Consider the following 26,671-nt stretch of genomic DNA (forward strand, 5'->3'; position numbering starts at 1 on the left):
TATAGGCTCAACTTTGTCTAATTGCTTCTTGGGGCTGATTAGCTGCCATTGAGAGGGATTACTGTGATTGGTAAAATAGATGCACTGTTTTCAGGTGTCTAGCTTTCGTGAAGTAAGGCTTGTGGTGAAAACTGGTGAAGAGCAGAAAGGCTGTCTTGTGGAAAGTTCTCAGTATGAGGGCACACATCCTATGGCTGGTGTTCAGCTACTTCAATGTCTGTGCTCAGCGACTTCTCCGTCTACTGTGAATCACAGGGGTGGTGTTGGCTTCTTAAACTTTTCAACATTGCAGGCTGTGTCAATTACAATCAGGGATTTCAATACCCCTTACCCAGAAAGGGCACAGATGAAAGCAACTCCTGTGCTCTACACGGGGCAAGATAATATACCAACAATGCTGTGTGTGCTTGCCAATCATTTCCCCTTTGGGGTTGGTTTGTGGGGTGGCCTACACTGCCAAACCATTCACCCAAACCGATGGGGGAAAAAATAGATGAGACAGGTGTTCAGTGAATCTCCACTTTAATACTGTAGAAGGATGAAGACTCTTTGCACAACCGTAACATGATTCCAACAGCAGAAGTAAACAGTTGTTGATATTTCAGAGTAACACCGTTTCCTTAGATGGCTACTGCAGCTCATTATTTAAAATGTTTCTCACAGGCTTTACACTATTGCCCGGAGTCCTTACTCTCCCACAGCTCCTACTAAGCTGTGACTTATCACATTTTGTTTCGTGGGAACAGTTGCTATGGTTTAATCACACTGTACTCTACAGGAATGAACTGCTGTCGATCCTGACCGAATATTGCAGGGGAAACAGACAGCAGGCTCTCCCACCCAGGCACAGACCAGCTGTTTTCCTGTGTTGCAGCAACACAGCATGTGGCTCATGAGTGCTAAAACACGTATACACCTGGGTAAAGAATCACCAGAAGAGACAACTGTAAGTTTTCCAGGCCTAGCTTTGCCTCCCACTCCACTGCAGTCCCCTTGAGTCTTGACCCTTATGTTCCTTAGTGGCAACTGGCTTCTAGAACATAAGGGGAAAACTGCTTTTTCCCTGATTGTATCTATTTAAATAACTTTTCTACATAATTAACCACCAAATTCACTCCCCATTGAAGATCAGTTCATAACTTCACCCTAAAACAGATTCCGGTTTTTGCGTAGCCAAACCCTTATCTCCCCTTCCGTCATCTAGCTGTCCCTTTGCTCCATATCTCATGGGTGGCTACTAGGAACTTGAGTCAGGATTTTCTGGTGCAGAAACCCATAGCAACAGTCAACACACCAGAGTTCACAACACAATCACTTCAACACCAGGCAAATATTCCATAGCTGTGTTTTCCACTCATGCCTGTGTTGCTCCCAGATCAGAGTAGCAGTTCTACTGTCATCTAAAACACTCAATGGAATAGCAGCAGAGGGTGGGTAATCGATTACTGCAACGTTCGCTGCCACGCTGAGGACAGGAAGAGGGAAAGAGTAAAGGAAAGTTACTTTTGCATTGTGGTAAGTCAGAGCTTTTCACAAAATCCCCCCAGATGCACTGTCCTTATGAGCATCACCATGGAGAGCAGCTCGTGCATCCAAACGGAACAAGCAGCGGCTTCATGTTGCAGCATTAGCACAGGACAGCACTGTTAGAGATCCCTGCTGTATTTAAATACTGAAACAATGGAACAGTGGTTTGGATGAATGACTGTTAGCAAAAACAAGCAATGGCTGTGCAGCTGACTGTTTGTTGTCATGTGTACTGCACTGCACTGCACCAGCTGTATCTGAGCCTGGGAGGGGGCATGAAGCAGTAAGAAGGGATTCCCAACTCTTAGTCCACCAAGCATGTTAGAGGAATGGACTTGCACTGTGGGAGATGAGTTTCAGAGTGGCAGCCGTGTTAGTCTGTATCAGCAAAAACAATGAGGAATCCTTGTGGCACCTTAGAAACTAACACATTGATTTGGGCATAAGCTTTTGTGGGCTAAAACCCACTTCATCAGATGCATGGAGTGGAAAATACAGTAGGCAGGTATAAATACACAGCACATGAAAAGATGGGAGTTGCCTTACCGGGGGGGGGGGAGGGGGGGGTCAGTGCTAATGCGCTACTTCAATTAAGGTGGAAGTGGCCTATTCTCAACAGTTGACAAAAAAGGGTGAATACCAAGGGAGGAAAAGTTGACAAGAAGGTGGATATAAAGCTCTGAGTTTTTCCATAGTGCTGTGGAATAATCCAAACATTTGGTCCTGCAGCATCATGATTGGTATACCTAGCCCCCCCTGAAATGTACTTGCCAGGCCTGCCTACTCTATGCTGTAGGGCTTTTACTGTACCATGATTCCAGGGTAATCATGGGGATGAAGGATAGGTTAGGTTTTGCCTCCTACTGGAGGGGAAAGAGGAAAGCGGATAGTAATTTCAACCTCCTCTACATGACAGGTGGCTTGTCTATCAATATTTTGAAGTCACTCAAATACTTTGGCTCAAAGACTCTTCTGGGGATAGCACTAGGCCCTTGACTGCCATAGTCAAGCCTCCATCAGTCTATTCCTACTTAACACACACAAGAATGTAGGAGCTGAATCAATGTTTTACTATACGCCTTAATTTGGCACAAGGCCTAGCAGAGTTGTGGTAGAAGCCTTTGAGTTACAACAGTCTTCAATCCAAATTGACACTTTTAACAAAACTATTTCTAGGGCTGAAATAATCCATCACCCCCATGTGCCTAGACTAGGGTTTCTTCACCAACGGGGTAGTATTTGTGCTCTTATATTGCTCCTTTGGAGTGAATCAGAAAGACAGCTACAAAGTGCCCCCTACCCCAAACCATTTTTTGCCTTTACATCAGAAAAAATCAAGCCTTGCCTTCCCGCTTTTTGCTGGAAACTGTTAGCGAGACATGCTTGAAACCTGAACTGTAGTGAGAAACAGTTTAAGCCATCTCACTACCACTTTAACTTCACCCTGCGGGTTAAAAAAGTTTCAGCTTTGTGCAAAGATCTTTCTATAGTAAACATGGAAGATCTGCTAATCCTGAAATAAAGAGGAGCAGAGTTCCTTTAAAGTTATGGGGCTGTACGCTGCAACAGGCCCCGCCACCATGCTGTTATCCTCTGTATAAAATAAGCTGCAACCCCACCACAGTAAACTAGTGCATTAAGGCAGCAGTTCTCAAAGCATGTCTGCAAACAGAGATTTTAATGAAAGTTAACATTTAAATAATAGCATAAACATCTAATGCTGCTGGACAGTCAGTGGACTGTGGTTCTCTTAGCACGTGAGACTGCTCTCTCAATAATGAATGACAAGGCAGAAGCCACCTTGGAACAAGCTTACATGGAACTGAAGTATGGTCATGGAGGAGGGAAAATAGGGAAAGGGAAACTCATCCACCATCTCATTACCAACCAACTGCAACACTGCTCACCGGGCTTCTACTCCCATTTGTACAGTGCAAGTACTGTACTATACACCTCCCGAGTCCACTTAGTCTGGGATGCATATAGCAGAGTACAAATCTGCATTTAACTCATTGCACTCATGGGCTACTGGGTCCCAGATGATCGAGTAGTTCCTTTAAAAACCTGTATGGAGGGAGGGACAGGAGAGGCTAGTAGGGTCATGGGAAGTACAATCTATCCTCCCCTGCCCATAAGAGAATGCAGTAAGTGGCTCCCCTTATAAACAGCATTACTAAAATAAAATTTTTGGTAGCTTGCCACTAACCTGAAGAAAGGAAAATAGCAGAAGAACAGATTTCAGTTACAGCAGTGATTGACCACATCTCCCTTGACAGTGTTTACAAGGTTACAATATGGTGATACTTAGCAAGGACTACCATGTGCGTGGTTTCCCAAATCGTCACCAGCTAACACCAAAGAGCCACCACAATTCAACCAAGCATAAGAACTCCCTGCTCAGATTGCAGAATGGAAATCCAGGTATGAAGAGTAAGACTCAGAGCACAGTAGCCACCTCTCTTACAATGTGGAGCACAACACAATGAAATGTCTGTCCCAAATATAAAATTGGAGATGAACTTTCCTCAAAGAGGAACTAGACAGTCAATTACAACACAACCGACAGTTTTAACAGCTCTCCGAAATGGAGGAAGAACAGCAGCTTTTACAGTACGAAAATAAGCCACAGCTAGCCATTTTCGATTCCACAGTGCTCAAGTATAAACAGATCTTTCACAGTGCTCAACCATAAGGGATGGTCAAAGAGCTTCCTCAGAGGCCACCTAGCTCCACTACAGCATTAAGACGTCAAACTCTACAGACAGCTACCGGCAACCTCTTCATTACAGCTCCGTGTGGCCCCTATAAATGTTCCAACTGCCCAGGCTTGACACACCAAGATGAAAACATCACATTGGTAATTGGGTCCAGATTCTGTACAGGGATCTCTCTCAGAGTTCAAAAGGTGCTGCATTTTGATTAATGCTGCGTACAGTGCACCAGTCTGGAATATGTTTGCAGATGCAGTCTCTAGCATCTCCAAGCTTTAGAGGCAGTCTGAACTTTCAAATGTCATGTTATAGCAGACTCACTCTCTCTCTCTCTATATTTACACTTCTAACAAAGGATTTTCAAAAAACCCATCATTTAACCCACAGTCCATTATTTATGACAATTAAATGAAAAGGCAAAAGGAGCAAGCAGATTTACAAGGAGAATAGGACTAAAGCCACTGAATTTGCTAACTAGCAGCACCATCTAGACAGACATACTTAAGCACAGCAGTTTAATAGGCTTCTGGTAACATGTTATAGTCTAAGATTTCTTTACGTGTAGGAGCAGTTCTGTACAACTCATTTAATTAAGAATTCTTGGAGAACACACAAGAGAGCATATTGTAATTTAAATGGGGAACAGAGTGTGCAACTACCAGTGAAAAGATCTCTCTTTTCCCACATTCTACAATGAACAACTAGCACTGAGCCCTACACTGGAATTACAGTGTCAGGAAGTTAAATAGAATTAGAAGTGGAAAGTCTTCCTTCCCCTACTGAAAATGTCTCCTCTGGTTTTTCTATCTAGGCTCAAGTTTTCTGATGTGTCTAAAGTTAGTCATTTCACAGGATGCTGTTCCAAATATAAAACAAACAGGTTAGTATATTCTCCAGTGACAAGACACAGCAGCAATGGGTGCACATACCCAAATCCCCTTTGTAACAGCAACACTGAAGTGCCAAGTATGGAAAGATACAGGGTCAGGTCCACACAGATTCCTATTAAACCTAATGGGAGTTACATAGTTAGCTTCCTGGATCTCCAACTGAAAAGTTACTCTGGAAGAAATATTAAATGCAAGTGCGATTATAATGGATAAAGTCTACTTAGCTTCCAATATGCACAGCAAGAGTATAACAGATCCTAAAGGAAGCAAAGCATGTATTTAACACACCAATGATAAATTTAACTTATTTCTGACAAATTAAATCAAGGAATGTTTCAGGGCTTGTCTAGTTTCCAAGTGGGTTAAGCTAAACAGCAACAAGGCATTCTTGTTCCAGAATAAGGGTTGACCCATGGAGTTACTCAGAAACAGCTACTGTGCTTTAAATTTGCAATCTACCTTAATCTGTATTAACATGCTAGTATAGACAAATGCCCAGTTAAAGGTGATCTGCAAGATTTTTTTTTTTAAAATATAGAAGGCCTGTTTGGTAAATGCTCCCCAAAATAAAGATAAAGGGCACATTAAGCAAACGCATATCCCATTGAAGGGTGACAGCCTGTCATCCAAAAGTTAGGGGCAGTTATCCCTAATCCTGCAGGAGTTAGAAGGCATATAGTACATGCTTACTTTCCATGTTACAACTTAAGTATTCTGTATACAAATTCAATTTTCTTGACATAGGTGGGTTATTGTAATTTAGTCTGAGAGCCAGAATATTGCCATGCAACAGCAAGTTTAGTTAGGATTAAAGTCTACTTCTGTGTTTATCAAAGAAATATCTCATTAAAACTGAAATCTCACTTTCAAGGGTATCCTGAGGAAGGAACCCACTGAATGGGCTTATATTTGAGCAGCATGCAGTTTTAGCTATCAAGATTTGCTGTGCATGGGCACTAATTAACTCCCAATTTTTGGCCTTGACAAGGGCAATTCTTTTTGAAAGAAAAGCCTGGTTGCATTAAACTTTTCTAAATTAATCGGAGTCAGAAGGGCAGGAGCAGCAATTTAAGAAGTCCCCCTCCTCCCCTTTCCAATTTTTCTTTGATTAGTTTTGCAGTATAGTTATTTGGATTTATTTGTCCCCACACCTGTGTTGCCAGGTTAAGCCCTTCTAGGCCAAGTTTTGGTACTGATAGCTTTTAGCAACACTTTTAAATAAAACAGTGACTCGTTAAACCTAATTTCCAATTCACTGTGACAAAACTAGGTTAAATAACAATCTTGTAAAACAAAACTGGAGTGCCAGGCAATTCAAAGGCAGCATAAGGGTTGGGGAAATAATAATGACCTGGAGTCTCTCCCTTAACTTTGCATTTTCTGGCTTTTTGCTTGTCCCAACAGGTGCTTAACATTTTTAAAAAATACTGGCTCAGGAAAAATTAAGACTCCCCCTATTTTTAGGTGCGTTAGTAAGCATTTAGGGTACACGCTCTGGGCCATATTCTACCTTGTGCATGTATAAATTAATTAGTCAATGGCTGTGACATATCCAAGGAGAGAATATGGCCCATATCATTAATATTAAATATCTTTGAAGTTTATTTATCAAAATATTGTGTTTTAAAAGTTGACAAATCACTTGCCAAACAGTAACAGCAGTTACACAGAGGCAGTCATTCAGTTGCACATCACTCAGCGGGCTTGAGGCTTGTATAATCGAGATTTGAAGAGTTTTAGAAAAAGTTCACCCTCAGCCTAAAGTCTGTCAGTCAGCTTTTGGCTTGCAGTAAAAGAAATTAAAGCGCTGCAGTTAACGGCAGCTGCCTCAGGCAGGGCAGCTCAGTCTTTTCAAGGTTCACGAATAGACAGTATGTAAGATTCTGCTGAGATGTCCTGGAAGTCTGCTTTGCTCATGATTCTTTCTAACATGTTCCAGCTACTTACTTAACTGTGTAGAGTCAAATCAATATGCTGTTAGGAGACCAGTCGAGCACAGTGCCAGTAGCCTGTCTGCAACAGTCCCCACTTGTTAGGTACAGACTCAAGTCCACATTAGATTTCATGTCAGCAGTTATGAGCCATATCTCCCCTTCTATTAATCCCATAGGGTCCAAGACCTTGCTTCTCCTAACACTTAGTATTTTCAAAAGCAGAATGTGTCTGCACTCTTAAAAGCAATCTTTATCTCCGCACATCTGTCTTCTATAGCTTTGCACTGGAGTGAAGATAGCCAGAGTATAAAGTAATGCATTTACTGACATCAACACTACTCCTCTGCTGCTGCCTTTCCTTCCTAGTGACCAACTTTTATTCGCTTGGAAGTGCTGCACTGTTGGCTGGTGATCAGCTTCCAGTAGTCAATGAAATACTGTCCCAAGGAACTATTATTCTATGTCTAAATCTGACAAGAGGGGCATTTAACAAGGGAAAGGGGAATATGTGGCAGCTTCGGATGTTTCCAGGCTTCATATGGTTCACACCTGTAATGGATGGAAATATTAACAGTGGTAAACTCCTTCTGAATTGCCTTTTCCCTTCTAGGCCACTCCATATGGGACGGTGAGGGAGAAGCAGGCCTGTTGTCCACACAGCAGTATGTCCCAGGTACAGAAGAATTCGGGATCACATCCATCCTCCATTTTCCCCTCAGGCAAGTTGATGAGGCTTAGAATCGGACGAAGTAGTTGCAAGAGTCATGCCATAAGTGTTAGTCCACAGAAGAGAACAGTAAGGTCCAGATGTAAGTTTTCATGACAGGAATCTCAGAGTGGAGGGAAACAGTAACTAAGTTTCATTTCCCCATTTTTTTTTGAGGCGGGGGGAACAAGTCCAAGGGAGGTTAGTTCATCACAGCACAAAAAACAGGATAAGCACCACCAGTAAGATAACAAAGAGAATGATGATTGCACACCACTGCCGTCGATCTGGAAGAAAAAGGAAACATTAGTTTTCTACTTCCATGGGGAGGGGAAGAGGAAGAAAGCTTCCTCCATTGCACTATTGAGGACATAATTTAAGCCAGAAAGAAAGGAAAGTTTGATGGAAGCCCTTTAAACTAGATCTACATATGGAACAATTCACCCAGACTCTCATTAGGAGAATCCCAAGAGCCAGATGTCATCTCAGCAGTATTACAACTGGAAGTGAAGGTGCACCAGCCATATGTTGTTCAGCACAGCTCCCACCCTTTGATCACTTTGCACCATATACACACATTATGCCCTGCATTGCTTCTTGAAGATTTTGCACAAGAGCTCCCCTCACCACCACCTAAGGGCTTTTTGGACGCTGGAAATTTCAGCAAGAGAATGGCTACCAGTAGGAAGGTGAGACTGACCTTTAAAGTAACACTCCGTAGAAAGAAGTTAAATCTCCTTTAAAAGGTGTCAAGACTACCTTGGTTTCTCTATTTTCACCTACCCCCTGGCCTTAAAAACATCTGGTCCTAACTTCCTTCTTTGTTGGGGGCTTCAGCAAGATCCTGAGGGGATCTGGATGGTGACCACACAGTTGACACTAGAGCTGCAGCTTAATGGAGGGAGAAGGGTGGAGTTTTAGAAGCAGAATTTGTCAAAGCCCTGGAAAGAAGTCTGTGTTATGCAATGCACTTTTAAAGGATGAAGGAAAGATGGTCACCTCCCTGTTGGTGCTCCCCGCAGGCTATATCTGCATTGGCAAAGCTAGGCCCATACTTCACCCCTAGTGCAGTTCCACAAGTACTAGCAATGGTGGAAGCTGTAGACAGAGCTGTTTGTATCACTCATCTAACCATGCTCACACTATAACTTCCATTATTGTTACAGTTAGCAAAGCTGCATTAATGGAGACCCACAGGCCCCAACTTTGCCAGCGCTGGATCCTTCGTTTAGGATGCAGGTACTAATAGAAACTCTGTCACAAGCCATCTTTTCTAAAAATGTCAGTCTTTAACAATTGAAGGAAACTGAAGTTTATTTTCTGATCATTAAACCAGTGTCTGGGGGGGGGACACACCGAAGTGAGTGGTTTGCCAGCTGTCTGTACTGCTAAATATTCACCAGCAGGACTAACCCAAATGCTGCATTAATCCAACAGTTTGATTTCAGATGCAGTTTGTATATGGCAGAAAGCACTTCCCACCATGTGATTCTGTGATGCTTACTGCCTGTGGACAGTGACCCACAGAACATCAATTCTGCAAGGTTACCAGGTGGTGGTGTTCAATGGATCCCCAATGTAGCAGTCAGATAACTGGGCAACTGACACTAACAGTACTTTTCTTCTGTCTGACTCATGGAATATACCTACTGCTTCCAGAGATACATGAAGCAACCATGAAAGAGAAGATAATACATTTAGGTAGACTATTACAAAGCGCACACACGGTGTTTATAAATGAAAACGACTCTGGGGAGTGACACTTCCTGGAAGTCAGAAGGCAGCCTACACAATCAATCATACTTCCTGTTTTTATTACCCTTGGCATCCTGTCAGCTCTGGGACCCCCTCTCAGGGTTCAAGTAGTGCTTTTTTTTTTTTTCTTTTTCCCCCCTTGGAGGTTACGCCTGCCCAGACACCATCTTTCCTCCTACTGCTGGCAAGGAGCTTTTCATCTGACACTGCTACAGTGTAAAGCTAAGAGTTAAACTAAGTTTGTTCTTGGAGTCTTTATTCTAAACATCGAGGTACAGGGAAAGAGTTGGAGCATGAATTCCACAATAAGATTTAGAGTATTTCTTATTCATTTCCTGTTGCATTTTAGAGAAACTAACCTGAAGTCTTTCAGTTCTCAGGTGAGAATCTCACCAGCTGAATGCATGAGCTCACCATTGGCTTCAGGCATTCAAGACACATGAGTGCGAGGTGACATTGGTAGATTTGAGGTGTTTTTTGGCAACCAATCCAATAAAATACTAGAAACCTTCAATAATCTCTCCCTCCTCTCACACGCTCCAGAATTAAGCTATTAGCTTTGGCACCTTTGAGTTTTACTATGCACAGCCTTTGGGTGGTGGCAGACACTAGCATTCTTGTGGCTGGGTGTGGTTTCCAAGCCTGGAGTGAAGATAAAACTGGGTTTTGTTTCATTCACAAAAAAAACTCCATAAAGCCAAACTCCACACTAGGAATACATTGTGGGCAGCTACTGCTTGGACTTTACAGCAAGGAAAAGCCACCTGCTCACGTGGGGTTTAACTGAAGTTCTCTAGCTTGCTTCATGCTTAAGCATCCCCCAAGCTTGCAGGAACCTACAGTAAAACTGAAAGTGGAATGATGCAAAAGCTATTACAATTGCAGTCCCAAGGTACATTCTCTCACCACGCAGGTTGCATAAATAGAAAAAAAAATCTGCAGGTGAAAAAAGGCTGATGAATAGGCTAAAAAAAGGACAATCCCAGCATGAACTATAAATTGCCAGGCTCTACGCTCAAGTAGCATAAGAGTATCTTTCCCTATTTATACAATGAACTGCTTCCTGTCTTGCCATACTCTCAAAAAACATACTATTTAAGAGAAACTACTAGACACTAGTCCCAGCTCCAGGAGACAACACAGCACATTCCAGACCTCAGACTAATGTAGCTTTCATTCCCTGGTTTAGAAGTCGGATCCCATTTTCTGCCACCTACCACTGGTCATGTGGGACACTTTTGCAAGCTTCTTCATAACATTATCGAGCCGTGACTGAGTGTTGTCTAGCTCATGAGAGAAGTCATCCAACATCCTGGGGACAAAGAAGAGGGGACCTGTGTCAGGTAAACAACCTAAGCAACTTATCCAGTGTACTGATTAGTTAGTGATGTATCTCAAGGACTTCACTACACGCACACACAAGACTGTCACACACCTACAAAAAATAACCCAATCCCCAGGCAAAGTACAAAAACACATTTTAGGATCTTATTTGATAGTGTCAAAGAAAAAATTTGCTCAACCAGCAGTTTTACTCTGGTGGTAAATGAGAACTCATTTGGACTAATTTTCTACGTGCTTTCCCTGATGTGTGAAGTCAGTATATAAGCTGGCTCTGGTGATCTCTGCAAGGTGAGCAGTAGCTGATAAACATTTGATCCAAAATTAGCAAAACATGTTTAGGCTTAAAACCATTTAAAGTCCAAAATGTCACATTGTTAAAAGCTTTGTCACTTACGTGTAGCGCTTAATGTAAATTATGTATTATGAGGGAATGTGATTTGGAATGACTGTTAAGTAGCCTTCCATTTTGGTTTTAAATGCTGTAGGAAAGTTACTAAAACCTGTCTGGAGCTGTTTCATCACTGTCAAGAATTTGGGATCTCCTCTGTGTCACTAACTGGGCTGGCAAGATCATTCCAAAGCCACAGTCAGCCAATGATATACAGCTCTTGTCCTTTCTCGTCACAGGAACACCAATAGTTACATTTTAGTGTTCTCACCAGCCCTTCCCCATGTCTTATTCCTGAGAACTCCTACAGCTTGGGGTTGTTTCTCAGCACTCACACTGCTTGTTCCTCCAGCTCCCCACCAATGCGTTGGCTCATGTTCTTCAGCACCCCAATGCTGCCAGAGACCAGCTCCAATTGCTCATCCTGCTGCTCCACGATCAACTGGTGCCAGAGAGAAGGGAAACAAGCAATTAAAATCCAACCCAGTTGCAACTGGTTCAGAGCCCAATGCTCTGACACATGCCTGCTGCCTTGCCAATTTGGACAAGTAGAGTTTAGAAATAGGCTTGAACTTCTAGTGACTAGTCCTGTAATTCAGAGGAATACTTAGTGTTGGTCAACCTTGAAGAATTACTGTCAAAGCAGCATGATGGGGTTCTGCATTTGTCCCAGTAACTCCTTATCAAGTGTTCACTTGACAAGTAAAATGGAATTGTTCCCTATCAGCCTTGCAAATTCAATGCGGGCTTAGAATCAAGATGGGTTCTTGCCATCTTGCATATCACCAGTAGAACAGTTCTGTAAGCTACTGCAGGCCTGATGTGATATTTGTGCAATCCCATTACCTTTAATGGGTGGAAGAGACCAGAACTTAGTTGCAATTCGGATGATGAATATGATGGAACAGAATCCAGATCGCATTGCAGAGTCAGCACAGCTAAGAGTTTGCATAAGTACAAAACTAGCCACTAAAATGATCGGATATGACTGAATCAGGGATGACAAGGTATTTACCAAAGGTGTGTTTTACATTAGTAAAACATTAGTTAGTTCCAGTTTAAGGCATTTTCTATTAAAAACTTACATATTCAAGGTGTGGTTACTTAAGGCAGATTTAGGGCTTTACAAATAAGTTAAATTGTTGTGATTAATAATGTAATTATGCTACTGAACACTGGAATGGCTGTATACATTTTGATTTGGTATTTTCTCAAGGAAGCTATGTAATATTGAAAACAGAAATGACAAGCTGAAAACATTAGATGATATGAAAATGACAAGAATGCAGAGTGGGAGGCTTGAAGCACTGAGCAATCAGAAGCATGGAGCTGCAGACTACCTGTCCAGGTCCATTAAGTCATGCAGCATTCTGTAGCAGCAGACCAACTTTGATGTTGTGGATATTCCTGTTTTGAATGGATGTATCCCCAGTATGAAAAAATTTGCTCTATGGTTGCTGAACTTCCTGGACATTTAAGCCAGCATTTACCAGCACCCTGTCCTAAACTAATTTTTCCTAGGGAATTGCCACCTCTGCTTTGAATCCACTAAAGAAACAGTTGTTCAGTGAGACTATACCATTTGCCTTTGCTGCACAAACACACTAAGGATCTAGCTATCAGCTGCCCTTTACAAGGTCAGTATTAGTTGGGATTATTCAATCACTTAAAGAGTGAAAAGTTTGTTTGTTAGGAGATACTTTGTGGAGAATGGTACCAATATCTCACTTTATTTCTTCTAAGAACCTATGCTTGGGTGGACAACCACATATAAACTTGAGCACTGTCCAGACAATTCTCCAAATGAGCTTGCAGCAGTCAAAGTAAGCTACCCTACAATGGTTTCTAGCAGTGCTAATGATTGATTTTCTATTAAATCAAATGTATTGTCAAAAGCACAAAGAAGTAGACAATAGTCCATAGAGCTAGCTTATTTTATTTTACTTAGCTGTAACCATTACATCACCTTAGAGATGTTGTATGCTGTTACATCCATCTTGATTAGACTATCTTAAGCAGGCAGAGCCTATAATACTAGTGGTTTGTATCCCACACTGGCTCCTCAGCTAATTCAAGGTTCTGGTCCTAATCTTTAATACACTAAATCACAGCGCTCAGATAAGGTGATGAACATAGTACAAATTCTGAAGGGGATGGGGCCTCATTAACTCAAAAAACATTTCAGTTCAGTGGCACCTGCTCTTATGGGAAAAGCTGAAATTGTCCATGCCTGTGTGTGAATTCTCAGCATCTATAGTCAGTCTCAGTGGAGGATCTCTGATCTCAAGTCTTCTTCCTACAGGTGATCAGAATAAGTCTAAGCCAAGCTGTCTTTAGGGGAAAATGGAAAATCCATCTTCTCTTCCCCCCCCCCCCCCCCCAAAAAAAAAAAAAAAGTCTTAGTGCAATAGAAGCTACAAGCAGACATCAAAAGGAGAGAGAGGCTAAGATCGGAGTTCATTACAGATCAATTTAATACAAGTCAGCATTATAATTTGGTGCACGGATTTTACAGTGAAGGGTCCAGTTAGGGATGGAATAAATGCATGTTTCTTCTTTGAGAGATGAAGAAAAGTCAATGCAGCAATATCAAGGGGAGTATTTATTGCATCAGCCCTAAACGAACCTTTATTCAAGATATGTGTAAAAGCAGAGTCATTTTTTGAACTGGAATGGAGGAATCTGGCAGAATCAGGTATTCTCCCTATCCCCTTATGGTTCTATGCTTCACAAAGGATTTCATCAGCATGTGGCAGCTTCCAGATGGGCTATACCTTTTAGTTGTCTTCTACACAGACCTATACATCCAAGCCCTAAACTTTAAGGTTTGTGTCCCAAAACTTACACACCAAAACCACCTTAAGCACAACAGTCAATATTTAGGTGCCTACAACAGGTACGTAGGCAAACAATATTGAAAACAAATGGGCCCTCATTGTATTGAGCACAGAAGATGGCTCAATGTATGCTGGATGTTTGAAGACTTTTGGCTATTCCTGCCAGTACCACCATCTCCTTACATGCCTGTTAGCAAGGGATCCACATGCACTATATGCAGGAAATACTATACCTGCTGCTGAGCCTGCTGCTCCTCAATGAAGTGTGAATTGGCTAACTGCAGCTCACGATCCAAACCGCCATATTTATCTGATCCAGAGCTCCAACTCTGACCTCCACTTTCTCCCAGCAGTGCCTGTATACATACACACAGGAGAATTTAATCAGTAGGACACTCCAATATATGGTCACGTCACCTCACCCCTAAAACCAAGTTCCAAGTGGAAGCACGAAAGAATATTAAGTAGTACCCCATGTTACCCAACTCAGAGTATATACAGCAGGTCACTTTCCTTCCATCTATATTCCAGCTGTAGTTGCTGGCCCTTTAACAGGAGAATGGATGGAATGCTGGTCAGAAGGTTCTGTGACTGCTGCAGTTGGACAGCTGAAGAGAAGGAACAAATATGAAGAACAGTGCAGTGAGAACAGCTGGACCCACTTGGTGAGGAGAGAGAAGAGGACCAGGCCCTGAAAGAAGGTTAACAGGTGGCAGATAAAGTGTGAGCATGGAACAGAAGGTCAGGGAGGGGGGGAAAACAGAAGACAAGCAGTAACCCAACAAGGAATAAACACTGTCCCCAAAAAGGTTGAGTACATTGCTGGTTCTTTCCAGTGACTAAGAAATTAGTTTTGGCTAGGACTTCCTGGTCCAGGGGTGGCAATCCTTGTGTTATTTAACATGGTATGAGTGTTAAGTGAACTTGCAACCTTATACGTATATTCCAGATTGTCAAACAACTTTTTCTAAAAAGGCAGCATTCAGAACTCACTCACAGCATGACACTAATGTCTCAGCAATGACTTGCTACTGGTCACTGCTGTCATAACTTCCTTTAGACTGAAAAGGGGTTGGGGGAAGAAAGGAACTCCAAAAATAAACTGCAGAATCCAGTAGCTTCCTTCAGGCGTTACCAGTGCTAGCATTGGGTCATGCTGTTCTATCTCAGCTGCATTATTACTCCTGGCAACGTCCAGATACAGGGGAAGTAGGGAAATGAAGCAAGGAGAAGTCTAAATAAAGCTTTAAGGGAGGACATAAGTGAGTCATGACTATACTTTAAATGTTGACTAAGAAGTTGCATTAACCATATAATAATCAAGGATCAGGCCTGCCTTCTCCTCGCCAGTCTGTTTGGAAATTTGATTCATTTGACACTGATGAATCTACTGAAAAGTCAGAAATGTATCTACTGTACTAAGTGATGGATGCATGCAGACACTTCAGTAGAGGCAGCTCTGGAGGTCACTCTGCAATTACTTGTAACTCTCTCCTGCTAGTGTAAGTCATGTATACTTACATTACAAGCCCAGACGATGTGACGCAGCAGGGAGGGGGGAATGTTGACCTGGGAATGTGGCAGGGGAGTTTCACTGGGGATGGGATACCTGAGAGCCTGTAACCTGAGCCGGGAGGGGGAGGTAAAAGTTGATAACCACATCCTTTACCTCAACCCGTTCCTGACTCTTACTATAATGAGGCTTTGCTATGTTTACATAGTCAAATAGATATTGGTAAACATAGGATTAGAAGCCATGAATGCTAGAATTACAGTCCTAGATCAGAAACTCACCAGGGGGCATGGCGGGGTGACGGAGAAATTAAAAAAAAAAAGTCACAACCTCTCCAGCCTCAGATTCCTCCTCTGAGAAATGGGGATATTCTCCTCCCTCCTAGGAGCAATGCAAGACTGGATGGAGTATAAGCAGTCCGAGGCAAAAACCACTGAGTAATAACTTACTACCTTGTGTGAAAGGTTTGGAAAGTAACCAGAGCAAACTGTGCCTGCAAGAATAAGTGTTCTCACTGGTTACTAGCCACAAAAAGATCACAGGCCAGCAAAATGCATGCTCTTCCAGTTTAAGAAAGATATTAGGTTTTTTTTGTTTTTTGTAATCAAAACTTCTGATGGAAACAGGATAACAAGATGCATGCTGGCAGTAAGGTGTTTAAACAGGCGTTTATTTTGTTTAATACCAATGTACTCTACCTTAAGGTACATGAGCCCCTTTGCAAGTCAGTGTACTTTCATCTAACATGTAGCTTAAGTCAGCAGCTACTATACTTGAACTACAAGGAGTTATCAACCATCTCGAAGGATTCTTGTGTCCACTTCAGCCAACAGTCTGCTATTGGTTCTCACCTTCCTGTTTTTTCTCTCAGCCAGTGCCTGCACAGATGAGTTTGACATCTGATCCTTCATTTCCTGTTTATTCAAGTAAAAGGTATATGATCAAATTTTAAATGATAGCCATTATTTTAGCAAATTGGCATAATTAAACATACATAGCAAGTTTTATGGAGGACCAAAAAGCCCTTTACTTACAGGCATGTGCTTTTAAAAATCCAGGAAGACTAATATTATAATTAACAGTTGCCCTAATGCTAAGGAAAATGTTAATGAATCCTAGAAACCCTTCTGGCAAAATATTTTGAAAATGTTAGTGATTTACTACTGGTTTTGCTCCTCCCCATTCTCCACTGCTGTAACAATGTTTGATTTGTGTAGCTGATTGAAAAAAATATTCTCTCTTAAGTGGTGTGCATGAAGGACTGTGTTCTAGCTGTTTGAAGTTAGGTCTCGGGCATTTCCCCCCCACCCCCATGAAGGACTTGCCACTTTGGACAAGCCACTTTCTGTGTTTGAATTTCTCCTCTATAAAATGGGTATCATTCTTTCTTAAGTCACTATACAAGTGCATGGAAGTCTTCTTTAACCAATGAGCACTTTGAGCTCCTTAGATGAAAGCCACTTTGACAGCAGATTACTTTGAAGTCTTAGAAGTTACATTCAGAACAGTCTATACTGAAAGTGAGATCCCGTACTACCATGAATATATAAAAGTGAAGTAGTGGCCAAATATGATAACTAAAGTGGATGATAATCTCAAGGCTGGCACAAATGTCTGATATCACCAGAATACCTAGTGCATTCTTGCTCCAGACAGTGACTGATAAAAGCCACATAAGATATCCTAAATAATCTGGGACCTCCCCAAAGAATTACTTTTCACAAGGGAGCATTCTAGTAAATCTGTTAGAAATGTTAACTAAAGCTTTAGAGTCAACTATGTAAATTAAAATGCCTAAGAATTAAAAATAAAAAGCATTGCTCAAAAATAAGACCATGCTAGTGATTTATGTTTAGAGGTGTTCTTGAGCTGGGTTATTTTCACATTAGTCAGACTTCAGCCTGGACAAGAGGGGACAGTGTGAATTTACCTGATTTACTCAAGATAAAAAAAAAAACCAGACTATATAAAGGCAGCCATGTAAGCATGGATCCATTACCTTTATCAGGCAGTTTCAGGATTAGTTCCCTAGAAAGCAGGCTTCTACTTCAGGAAGAACTGTAGCTAGATAACAATACTGCAAATAGGATAAGAACTGTGTTCCCAGTAAGAACACAGTTTGGTGGCTTGCTATGAATATAAACTAAGACTCTTGTCAGAACCAGCAGAAATTAAGATTTGCATTAAAATATTAACTAATGGGGAAAAAATCTTAAATCCAATTGAGAGAATTTAACAAGCATTCACTTATCAGATGTTAATACTCTCTCAAACACTGAAGTTTCCCCTCTCCTTCAATTACCTTGTGGTTGTTAAAATCACTCCCAACCACATATGAATCTATCCTACTCATTCAGGCCCAACTCAACCCAGCTGACCTTTTCTCCATACTTATAGTAATCACTGCTGCTCCCATTATAGTTAAGACTGCATTTCCATTCTAACTTTTTCAGTTACAGTAACTCCTCACTTAATGTCATCCCGGTTAACGTTGTTACGTTGCTGATCAGTTAGAGAACATGCTCGTTTAAAGTTGTGCAGTGCTCCCTTATAATGTCGTTGTTTGGCAGCTGCCTGCTTTGTCCACTGCTTGCAGAAAAAGCAGCCAATTGGAGCTAGCTGGTGGGGGCTTGGAACCAGGGTGGACCCGCAGCCCTCACATCAGCTCCCCTAAGTTCCCTGTGCAGCAGCTGCCCAGCAGGCTATCAATAGCCAGGCAGTTCAGCTGTCCCTCCCTGCACTTCCATGTGCTGCTCCTGCCCTCTGCCTTGGAGCTACTCCCCAGAGCCTCCTGCATGCTGTGCAAGAGGTGTGTGTGCTAGTGTCAGGGTGTCCCCCTTGCCTCTGCTCTTCTACCCCATCTCCACAGAGCTGGGGAGGACACAGGACAGGACTCAGGACGGAGGGAGATCGCTGGCAGCAGCTGCTGTCTCAACTTGCTGATCGACCTACTTAAACAGGCAGTGTACTTAGAGTGGGGTCAGCATGTCTCCTCTCTCTCACACACAGGGTGTGTGTCTCTGTCTGCCATGCTGTCTCCCCTCCCTCCATTCGTGCTGCCTTGTACAGTGTGAGGCTACATTAACAACGTGTTAACCCTTGAGGGCTCAGCCGAGTGCTAGTTCATCATTTAGCAGTAAGGCATTCCCTGGGAAATATCCCACCCTCTGACTTCACCACCTCAACCAAGCTTCACAATCATCATTGCTGTGTACAGTATTTATTTATTTGTTTAAAACTTATACTGTGTTTTAAACACACATATACACACACACACAAAAATATAGTCTTTTGTCTGGCAAAAAAATTTCCCTGGAACCCAACCCCCACTATTTACATTAATTCTTATGGGGGAATTGGATTCACTTAACATCATTTCACTTAAAGTAGCATTTTTCAGGAATATAACTACAACGTTAAGTGAGGAGTTACTGTATTTAAAGCTTTCTGAAAGTGATTTTAGGTCAAAATTTTCCAGATGTGCATCTGCCCAAAATCCAAGCAAGAGCTAAGACATTGGTGAACCCCCTCCCCGCACACACACAACTAAACTAAACACTAGTAACCTTTAACAGCTGTAATACCAGAACAGCTGAGGGTAGGAAATTGACGTCTGGCATGTAAATAGCATGACTTGCCTTTGAACAGTTCAGTGAAAGTTGATTTTGATTTGAATCTTTGAAAGTTTGCACTTCAACTATGCACAGCACAATTAAAACAGCATTCAAAGCTAGACTCATTTCCTCTCTGCCTCTTACTGTAGTAGAGGCAGTTATGCTGATTCTTCATTTCTAGATGCTTCTATAGGTTCCAGATTGTTCATTGCAAAGAGGAAACTGGACAGTTGTAGAAGCAGCTGGAAGTGAGGAGAGCCAGTAGTACAATCCAACCAGCTCTTTGCAGACTGCAAGCAAGTGCTTCACAGACCACAGCTTGGGAATCCTTATCAAAGGGATTATACTGAAAATGAGGGTAGTGAGAAATCAGGTAACAGTTTGATATTAGACTGACACTGGAAACTAATCTCCAGTACTTTGAAGTGGCCATGGGCTTTTACACACTATAACTGAAAATCCCCTCCACAAACAAGCAGCCAAACTCCTTACCCTGACCACCTGCCGTGTGCTTGTGATGAAGGCTTTTCTTACACCCAGCTCTGTTGCGTCAAGGTTGAATTTCCGAGGATTTGCTTCAACAATGCGTAAATAAGTCAAGGAAATAAATTAACTGGTATTCAGCATTTATGAAGATCTAGATATCCTGGCTGCCTGGAAAGGGCTCCCCAACTGCTACAATTCATAAGTGTAACTGGACCTTTCCAAAACTTTGATTAGTAAAGTACTAGATAGACTGTTCCTATCACAACCACGTAAAAGAAAAAAGTGTGGTCAGAATGCATTCTACAGGACACATATCAGCATAGAGTCTCCCTCCACTATTTGGGTTCTCTGATCCGTACTGTGTAGCACTTTCAGAAGTTTGAACTTAAAATGAAGGAGAATGATGATTTTGGGAGGATGCTAATCTAATATAAGCTTGATTGCATGAAATAAATGTATCCAACAGAAGGGGCTTTAGCAAACAGAACATTTAATTTTAAACTGCATCTTATTGGGGAGGAAAACATAAGGAATGCTTTTCCCTGAAAGTACTTTAAGTTATTATTCGAAATTTGAGTAAAGTTGGGATTCAACTGACTTGGTTGTCTAAACTAAACTGTACATAGTGAAGTCTAATGCAAATAGTAACTCCAATGAGAAATTTATATCAAGTGTGATGCATATTTGAGACTGAACTACTCAAGAGCCATAATGATCTCTTGGCTAGCTATTATGTAGGTCCATATCTGATTTATCCAAAGGACTGAAGCAGCCCTATAGAAAGGATATTAATAGTTTCATCCAAGTCTTCCAGGTCCCACTCAATGCTCCGCAGGTTATTCCTGAGCTCATTGGTGGTCCAGTCAATTTCTTCTCTTGTAGCTGTGGAGGGATCTTGCAGGAGCTCTGTCCATCTCTGGAACAGCCCCTGAGCTGTGTTCACCGCTTTTTGTACCTCCCTGCAATTGAGAAGAGGAGAAGGTAAAGGATGATTAGCATGTATTCTCTGGTCAAGACTAAAGGCTTGTCCAAATGGGGAAACTGACTAATCTATTAGTTATGCCAGTCTTTTCTCCATGTAGACAAACCCTGAGCAGGGACCTGTTGTCACTAATTTTCACTGTAAACCTGCCTGCATCAATAATCCCCAGAACTTCTTCCTCCAAACCTCCCTTCTTTTGAAAATGAAAGATTCTTCACATACAGTGGATGTGAAACAGTCAACATCTCATCTCCTCCCATAGTGGTAGAAATGACCACATTATGAAATTCTGTCACAGCAATCCCAATTATTGAAGGGACCCAAGCCTTCAGACAATTGCTCCCATACAACAGAATCTTCACGCATTGCCCTAGTAGTTACATTGGCTATAATCTTCTCTGGTTGGAGGAACCAGCCTACATTTTGCATTTCTATTGCATCTTTCATTCCAGGACTGAGACGTGCCTAGGTAACACTAGTATCAAGTGCATATGTATGCTCTCCCCTACTACAATAATTTCACCTCACAACAAAGGCCATAAGAATTGCAGCAATTGTCCCCCTAGAGATTTTACATGGATTGTATTCAGTGTGGCCCTGGTGATTTCAATATTACCATTCAGATATGCTATTTTACTAAACTGAACTGCCTTTGCTGTTGCCGCAAGCTCTGTGGAAAAGTGCATTCAACTTATATTGTGGAAATGCACACTTTGTTGATGGCACTGTGACTATCACTTAACAAGTAGCAAATATCTACCAGCAAATACTGCTAGCCTTATTCCTGTGGAATATCCATTCAAATTAATGGGAAATCAGCACATGACAGGCATGACCAGTCATAAGAGCAGGGGTGGGCAAACTACGACCTGCGGGCCATGTCCTGCTTGTCAGACCTTTTAATCCGGCCCTCAAGCTCCCACCGGGGCGTGGGGTCAGGGGCTTGCCCCTTTCCATGAGTGCAGTGGGTCTGCGTGCCTCTTGGAAGCAGCGACATGTTCCCCCTCTGGCTCCTATATATAGGGACAACCAGGGGTATCCGCACACTGCCCCCACTCCAAGCGCCAGCTCTGCAGCTCCCATTGGCCTAGAACTGCAGAGCTATCAGCACCGTGCCTCCGCATAGCTGCCTGAGGTAAGCACTGCCTGGAGCCTGGACCCTGACCTCCTCCCATGCCCCATCCCCCAGCCTGGAGCCCCCTCCCATACTCTGAACCCCTCTGCTCCAGCCCCAGCCTGCAACCCAACCCCTCATCCCTGGCCCCAACCCAGAGCCCGCACCCCTAGCCGGAGCCCTCACTCCCACCCCCAATTTCGTGAGCATTCATGGCCCACCATACAATTGCCACACCCGTATGTGGCTCTCAGGCCAAAAAGTTTGCCCACCCCTGCGTAAGAGGCACATCCCTTCTCCTCCTCCCCTTATTTGTCACCTATCAAATGGCCTAGCATATTTTGGGGCACTAAATACAATAGCTTTGACTAAGGATACAGTACAACTTGTTTGCTTCCCTCAGTTATAAGTAAACTTTGTTAATGGAAGTTTGGGTTTCTTTATTTTGTACCCAAACATATTTGGAAAGTACCAACAAGTGGAAATTTCAAGTAAGGCTGGATGTTCATAGATGAGAAGAGTTACACATAAAGGAAAAATCTAGTTAAAGATGATGAGCTGAGTTATCCTCAGAGTTAAATTTGAAGAGGACAAAAGCAGAATTAGTGTCATCTGAGGGGACAGCATGCGAGAAGCTATATCTCCTCCTTCCACACAGCAGGAGAAAGTCTCCACACTCCTAGACAGACTCTGTAAAGTTTGCCTGGACATAGCCCAGTTCCCAACCCAGAGCATTTTGTTTTCTCTCCCATAACACCATTTCATCCTTGAAGCAAGTTTCACTTTCACGCTCCACATTGGTGAACTCTTACCCTCTCCCCACCTCTTACCATATTCACAACTGTTTTTTCCTCTGCTTCCCTGTGTATCTCTCAACCATCCCTGAACTCTGTTCAGCTTGTTAGGACTTTAAGATAAAATTTTCCAGTGCAAGTTTTCAGCTTGTTTAACCTCCTCAAGCCCAAACTCTGCAACCACATACAAGTCATGCCACATCAATGGCTCTTAGACAATATTGCCCTATGCCAGCAGCTCCCCCTAAATATTGATCTCCCTCTTTCCAATTTTTTGAACATTATCCCCAATTTGTGATCTTTGGCCCTCAGCATTCATGAAGCCAGTGAGCCACTGCCCCACTCGACTAACATCATAGTAATTATATCCCTCTAACATCTCCTGAACTCAAAGACCCTGTTCCTTTCATCTGCCTACTTGTCTCCTTGGGATAGAACAGTGGCTCTCAACCTTTCCAGACTACTGTACCCCTTTCGGGAGTCTGATTTGTCCTGTGTACCTCAGGTTTCACCTCACTTGAAAACTATTTGCTTACAAAAATCAGACCTAAATATACAAGTGTCACAGCACACTATTACCGAAAAAGTCTCTTACTTTCTCATGATCATAATTATAAAAAAGTCAATTGGAATATAAATATACTTACATTTCAGTGTATAGTATACACTGATGTATCAACAAGTCATATGAAATTTTAGTTTGTACTGATTTTATTAGTGCTTTTTATGTTGCCTGTTGTAAAACTAGGCAAATATCTAAATGAATTGATGTACCCCTGGAAGACCTCTGTGCACCTCCATAGGTATGCATACTCCTGGTTGAGAACCACTGGGATAGAGGATTTTCCCCCCCAACCCATCAGTCTTCACCCAGCTCAAGCAAAATATTCTCTCTATGCAAGGCCAGCCATAGGTACAATAAATGCATGCAAACGCTTCAATGCCATGCTTGTGAGAATACTATACACTCACAATGAACTGGCAATTCATGAGCCAGTCCCCTCTCTCTCAGCAGTAGGCTGGGTTCCAAAATGTGTAAAGCTGTTTTCCCCTCAAAATGCCTGCCTAGGGTCACAGGACTGTAGAGTTTTGCTGCTCTAACTAGAGCTAGGCCAACTCAAGTGGTCACACCCAAATAATGATCACCTGAGTTAACTCTACAGTGAAGAAATACTCCACCCACCCCCCCATCTCATTCTCTAGCCACCATTGTTTGTGTATGTAGGAGATTTTTTTTACCACCCTAAGTTTAACTGATTGCCTATTAACTCAAGATAGGTAACAGGTTTGTAAAGGCTAGTCTGGACAGACCCCACACATTTGCTCTATGTTAAACATTTCTGGTATACGCTATTGCTCAGCCTAAACTAAAAGACATCACAAACACTTGTCTCCTGGAAAAAATATCTGGGAAATGTAGACTAGCTTTCACAAACATTAGTTACTCCTATTTTAATTGGCAATTTTACTCAAGTACATACAACCCCTGGTGGACTATGGCATAGTCCATTGTACCTCAATGGCAGCAAATCAGGTGCTGGAAATGTGATCACACATCCCACATATACACTTGGGGCAGAGCCTGAGGCAGGTAGAGCCAGAAGCACTTGCAAGGAGTTCATTTCTCCTTGGATACAAAGACTGAGTAGTGGGAGATTCCATGGGAGTGGGGGGTAAAAAAAAGGGAATTCCTCTGCCCCAGAGATTCTCACATGTCCTGCAACCTATGCCCCCCCTTCCTATTCACCTCCACTGATCTCTCCCATCTTCTCTACTAACCTGCCACTAGTCCCCCCACACCACTCCCTGCCAATCACCCCCTCATTAACCCTACCTCTGCCAGTTACCCCACCCCTCAACATTAACCCTGCCCCCACCACCACTCACCCAACATTAACCCTGCCCCCCACCTCCACTCACCCCACCCCCTCAACTTTAACCCTGCCCCCACCTCCACTCACCCAACATTAACCCTGCCCCCCACCACCACTCACCCCACCCCTCACCGCCACTCACCCAACATTAACCCTACCCCCCACCTCCACTCACCCCACCCCCTCAACTTTAACTCTGCCCCCCACCTCCACTCACCCCACCCCTCAACATTAACCCTGCCCCCCACCGCCACTCACCCAACATTAACCCTACCCCCCACCTCCACTCACCCCACCCCCTCAACTTTAACCCTGCCCCCACCTCCACTCACCCAACATTAACCCTGCCCCCCACCTCCACTCACCCCACCCCCTCAACATTAACCCTGCCCCCACCACCACTCACCCAACATTAACCCTGCCCCCCACCTCCACTCACCCCACCCCCTCAACTTTAACCCTGCCCCCACCTCCACTCACCCAACATTAACCCTGCCCCCCACCACCACTCACCCCACCCCTCACCGCCACTCACCCAACATTAACCCTACCCCCCACCTCCACTCACCCCACCCCCTCAACTTTAACTCTGCCCCCACCTCCACTCACCCCACCCCTCAACATTAACCCTGCCCCCCACCGCCACTCACCCAACATTAACCCTACCCCCCACCTCCACTCACCCCACCCCCTCAACTTTAACCCTGCCCCCACATCCACTCACCCCACTCCCTCAACTTTAACCCTGCCTCTGCCAGTTACCCTCACCCCCCTCATTAACCCTGCCCCCCACCTCCACTCACCCCCCAACATTAACTCTGCCCCCCACCTCCACTGCCCCTCCCCCACTCACCCTTTCACCACAAAGAAGGGGTCCTCCATGGACATGGCCAGCTGCACCAGCGCCGCCCGCGGCGGGGGAGGCGCGTCACAGTCCCTGCCGCGGCGGCGGCGCAAGCTCCGGCCTTCCTCTCCCGCCCCACCCCGCGCCCCGTGTGAAAAGATGAAAAGACCGAGGCGAGCCCAGAGAGCCCCAATCCCCTCCCCCCTCCAGGGGTCCCGCCCACTCCACCGTCACGTGACGGAGGTTTTTGCGCCCCAGTGGCCTTGTTGCCGTTTCCGCGAGGAGGGGCTTCCGCTGTCACGTGACAGGCGAGAGCGTTCTTTAGTGGGCAATGGGCGCGAGGGGCAGTGCTCTGGCACGTGACACAGGAGAGTGCGTTCCCCCCCCCGCTTCCCCCCCCCGAGAGTGGGGTAGGGGCATCACGCGACGGGTACGTCCCCCCGCCCTGTACGACGGGGGGCGGCCGCCGCCGCCGCCTCGAGCCCTCAGGCTGAGGGGAGGCTTAAGTGTCCTTTGAAGCCCCGTCCCCAGGGCAGCTCCTGGAGTCCCCTGTTGAGGGCAGACGTGCGTTTCCCAGCCTCCAGTTAGAGCCTGGCAACAAGGTTGCTTTGACAATGTTTAAAAAAGAAAAGGAGGACTTGTGGCACCTTAGAGACTAACCAATTTATGACAGGTTTCAGAGTAACAGCCATGTTAGTCTGTATTCGCAAAAAGAAAAGGAGTACTTGTGGCACCTTAGAGACTAACCAATTTATCTGAGCATGAGCTTTCGTGAGCTACAGCTCACTTCATCAGATGCATACCGTGGAAACTGCAGCAGACTTTATATATACACAGAGAATATGAAACAATACCTCCTCCCACCCCACTGTCCTGCTGGTAATAGCTTATCTAAAGTAATCATCAGGTTAGGCCATTTCCAGCACAAATCCAGGTTCTCACCCTCCACCCCCCCACACAAATTCACTCTCCTGCTGGTGATAGCCCATCCAAAGTGACAACTCTTTACACAATGTGCACGATAATCAAGTTAAATGGCCTAACTTGATTATCATGCACATTGTGTAAAGAGTTGTCACTTTGGATGGGCTATCACCAGCAGGAGAGTGAATTTGTGTGGGGGGGTGGAGGGTGAGAAAACCTGGATTTGTGCTGGAAATGGCCTAACCTGATGATTACTTTAGATAAGCTATTACCAGCAGGACAGTGGGGTGGGAGGAGGTATTGTTTCATATTCTCTGTGTATATATAAAGTCTGCTGCAGTTTCCACGGTATGCATCTGATGAAGTGAGCTGTAGCTCACGAAAGCTCATGCTCAAATAAATTGGTTAGTCTAAGGTGCCACAAGTACTCCTTT

The 26,671-nt window shown here is 43.7% G+C and overlaps 1 protein-coding gene across 1 annotated transcript; it reads right to left on the reverse strand.

Moving 5' to 3' along the window:
• Positions 1 to 505: 505 nt before the first annotated feature.
• STX6 (syntaxin 6) lies at positions 506 to 25,449 on the reverse strand. Its single transcript, XM_077823898.1, has 8 exons — positions 25,323 to 25,449; positions 20,495 to 20,664; positions 19,712 to 19,806; positions 16,457 to 16,519; positions 14,326 to 14,448; positions 11,591 to 11,697; positions 10,741 to 10,835; positions 506 to 8,055 (listed from the first exon to the last, which is right to left on the reverse strand). Exons 1-8 carry the CDS (start codon positions 25,355 to 25,357, stop codon positions 7,979 to 7,981), a joined length of 765 nt encoding a protein of 254 aa, XP_077680024.1. The 5' UTR covers positions 25,358 to 25,449; the 3' UTR covers positions 506 to 7,978.
• Between the last annotated feature and the right edge of the window lie 1,222 nt (positions 25,450 to 26,671).

Source organism: Eretmochelys imbricata, chromosome 8 (assembly GCF_965152235.1).
Source record: "Eretmochelys imbricata isolate rEreImb1 chromosome 8, rEreImb1.hap1, whole genome shotgun sequence".
NCBI lineage: Eukaryota > Metazoa > Chordata > Testudines > Cheloniidae > Eretmochelys > Eretmochelys imbricata.

Coding starts and splice junctions, on each gene's coding strand:
- STX6 (XM_077823898.1), bottom strand. CDS start 25,357: ATGTCCATGGAGGACCCCTTCTTTGTGGTGAAAGG. Junction 11,698..14,325: donor AGCAGCAGGCTCAGCAGCAG/GTATAGTATTTC, acceptor CTCTGGCACCAG/TTGATCGTGGAGCAGCAGGA. Junction 8,056..10,740: donor AGTGTCCCACATGACCAGTG/GTAGGTGGCAGA, acceptor TTTTTCTTCCAG/ATCGACGGCAGTGGTGTGCA.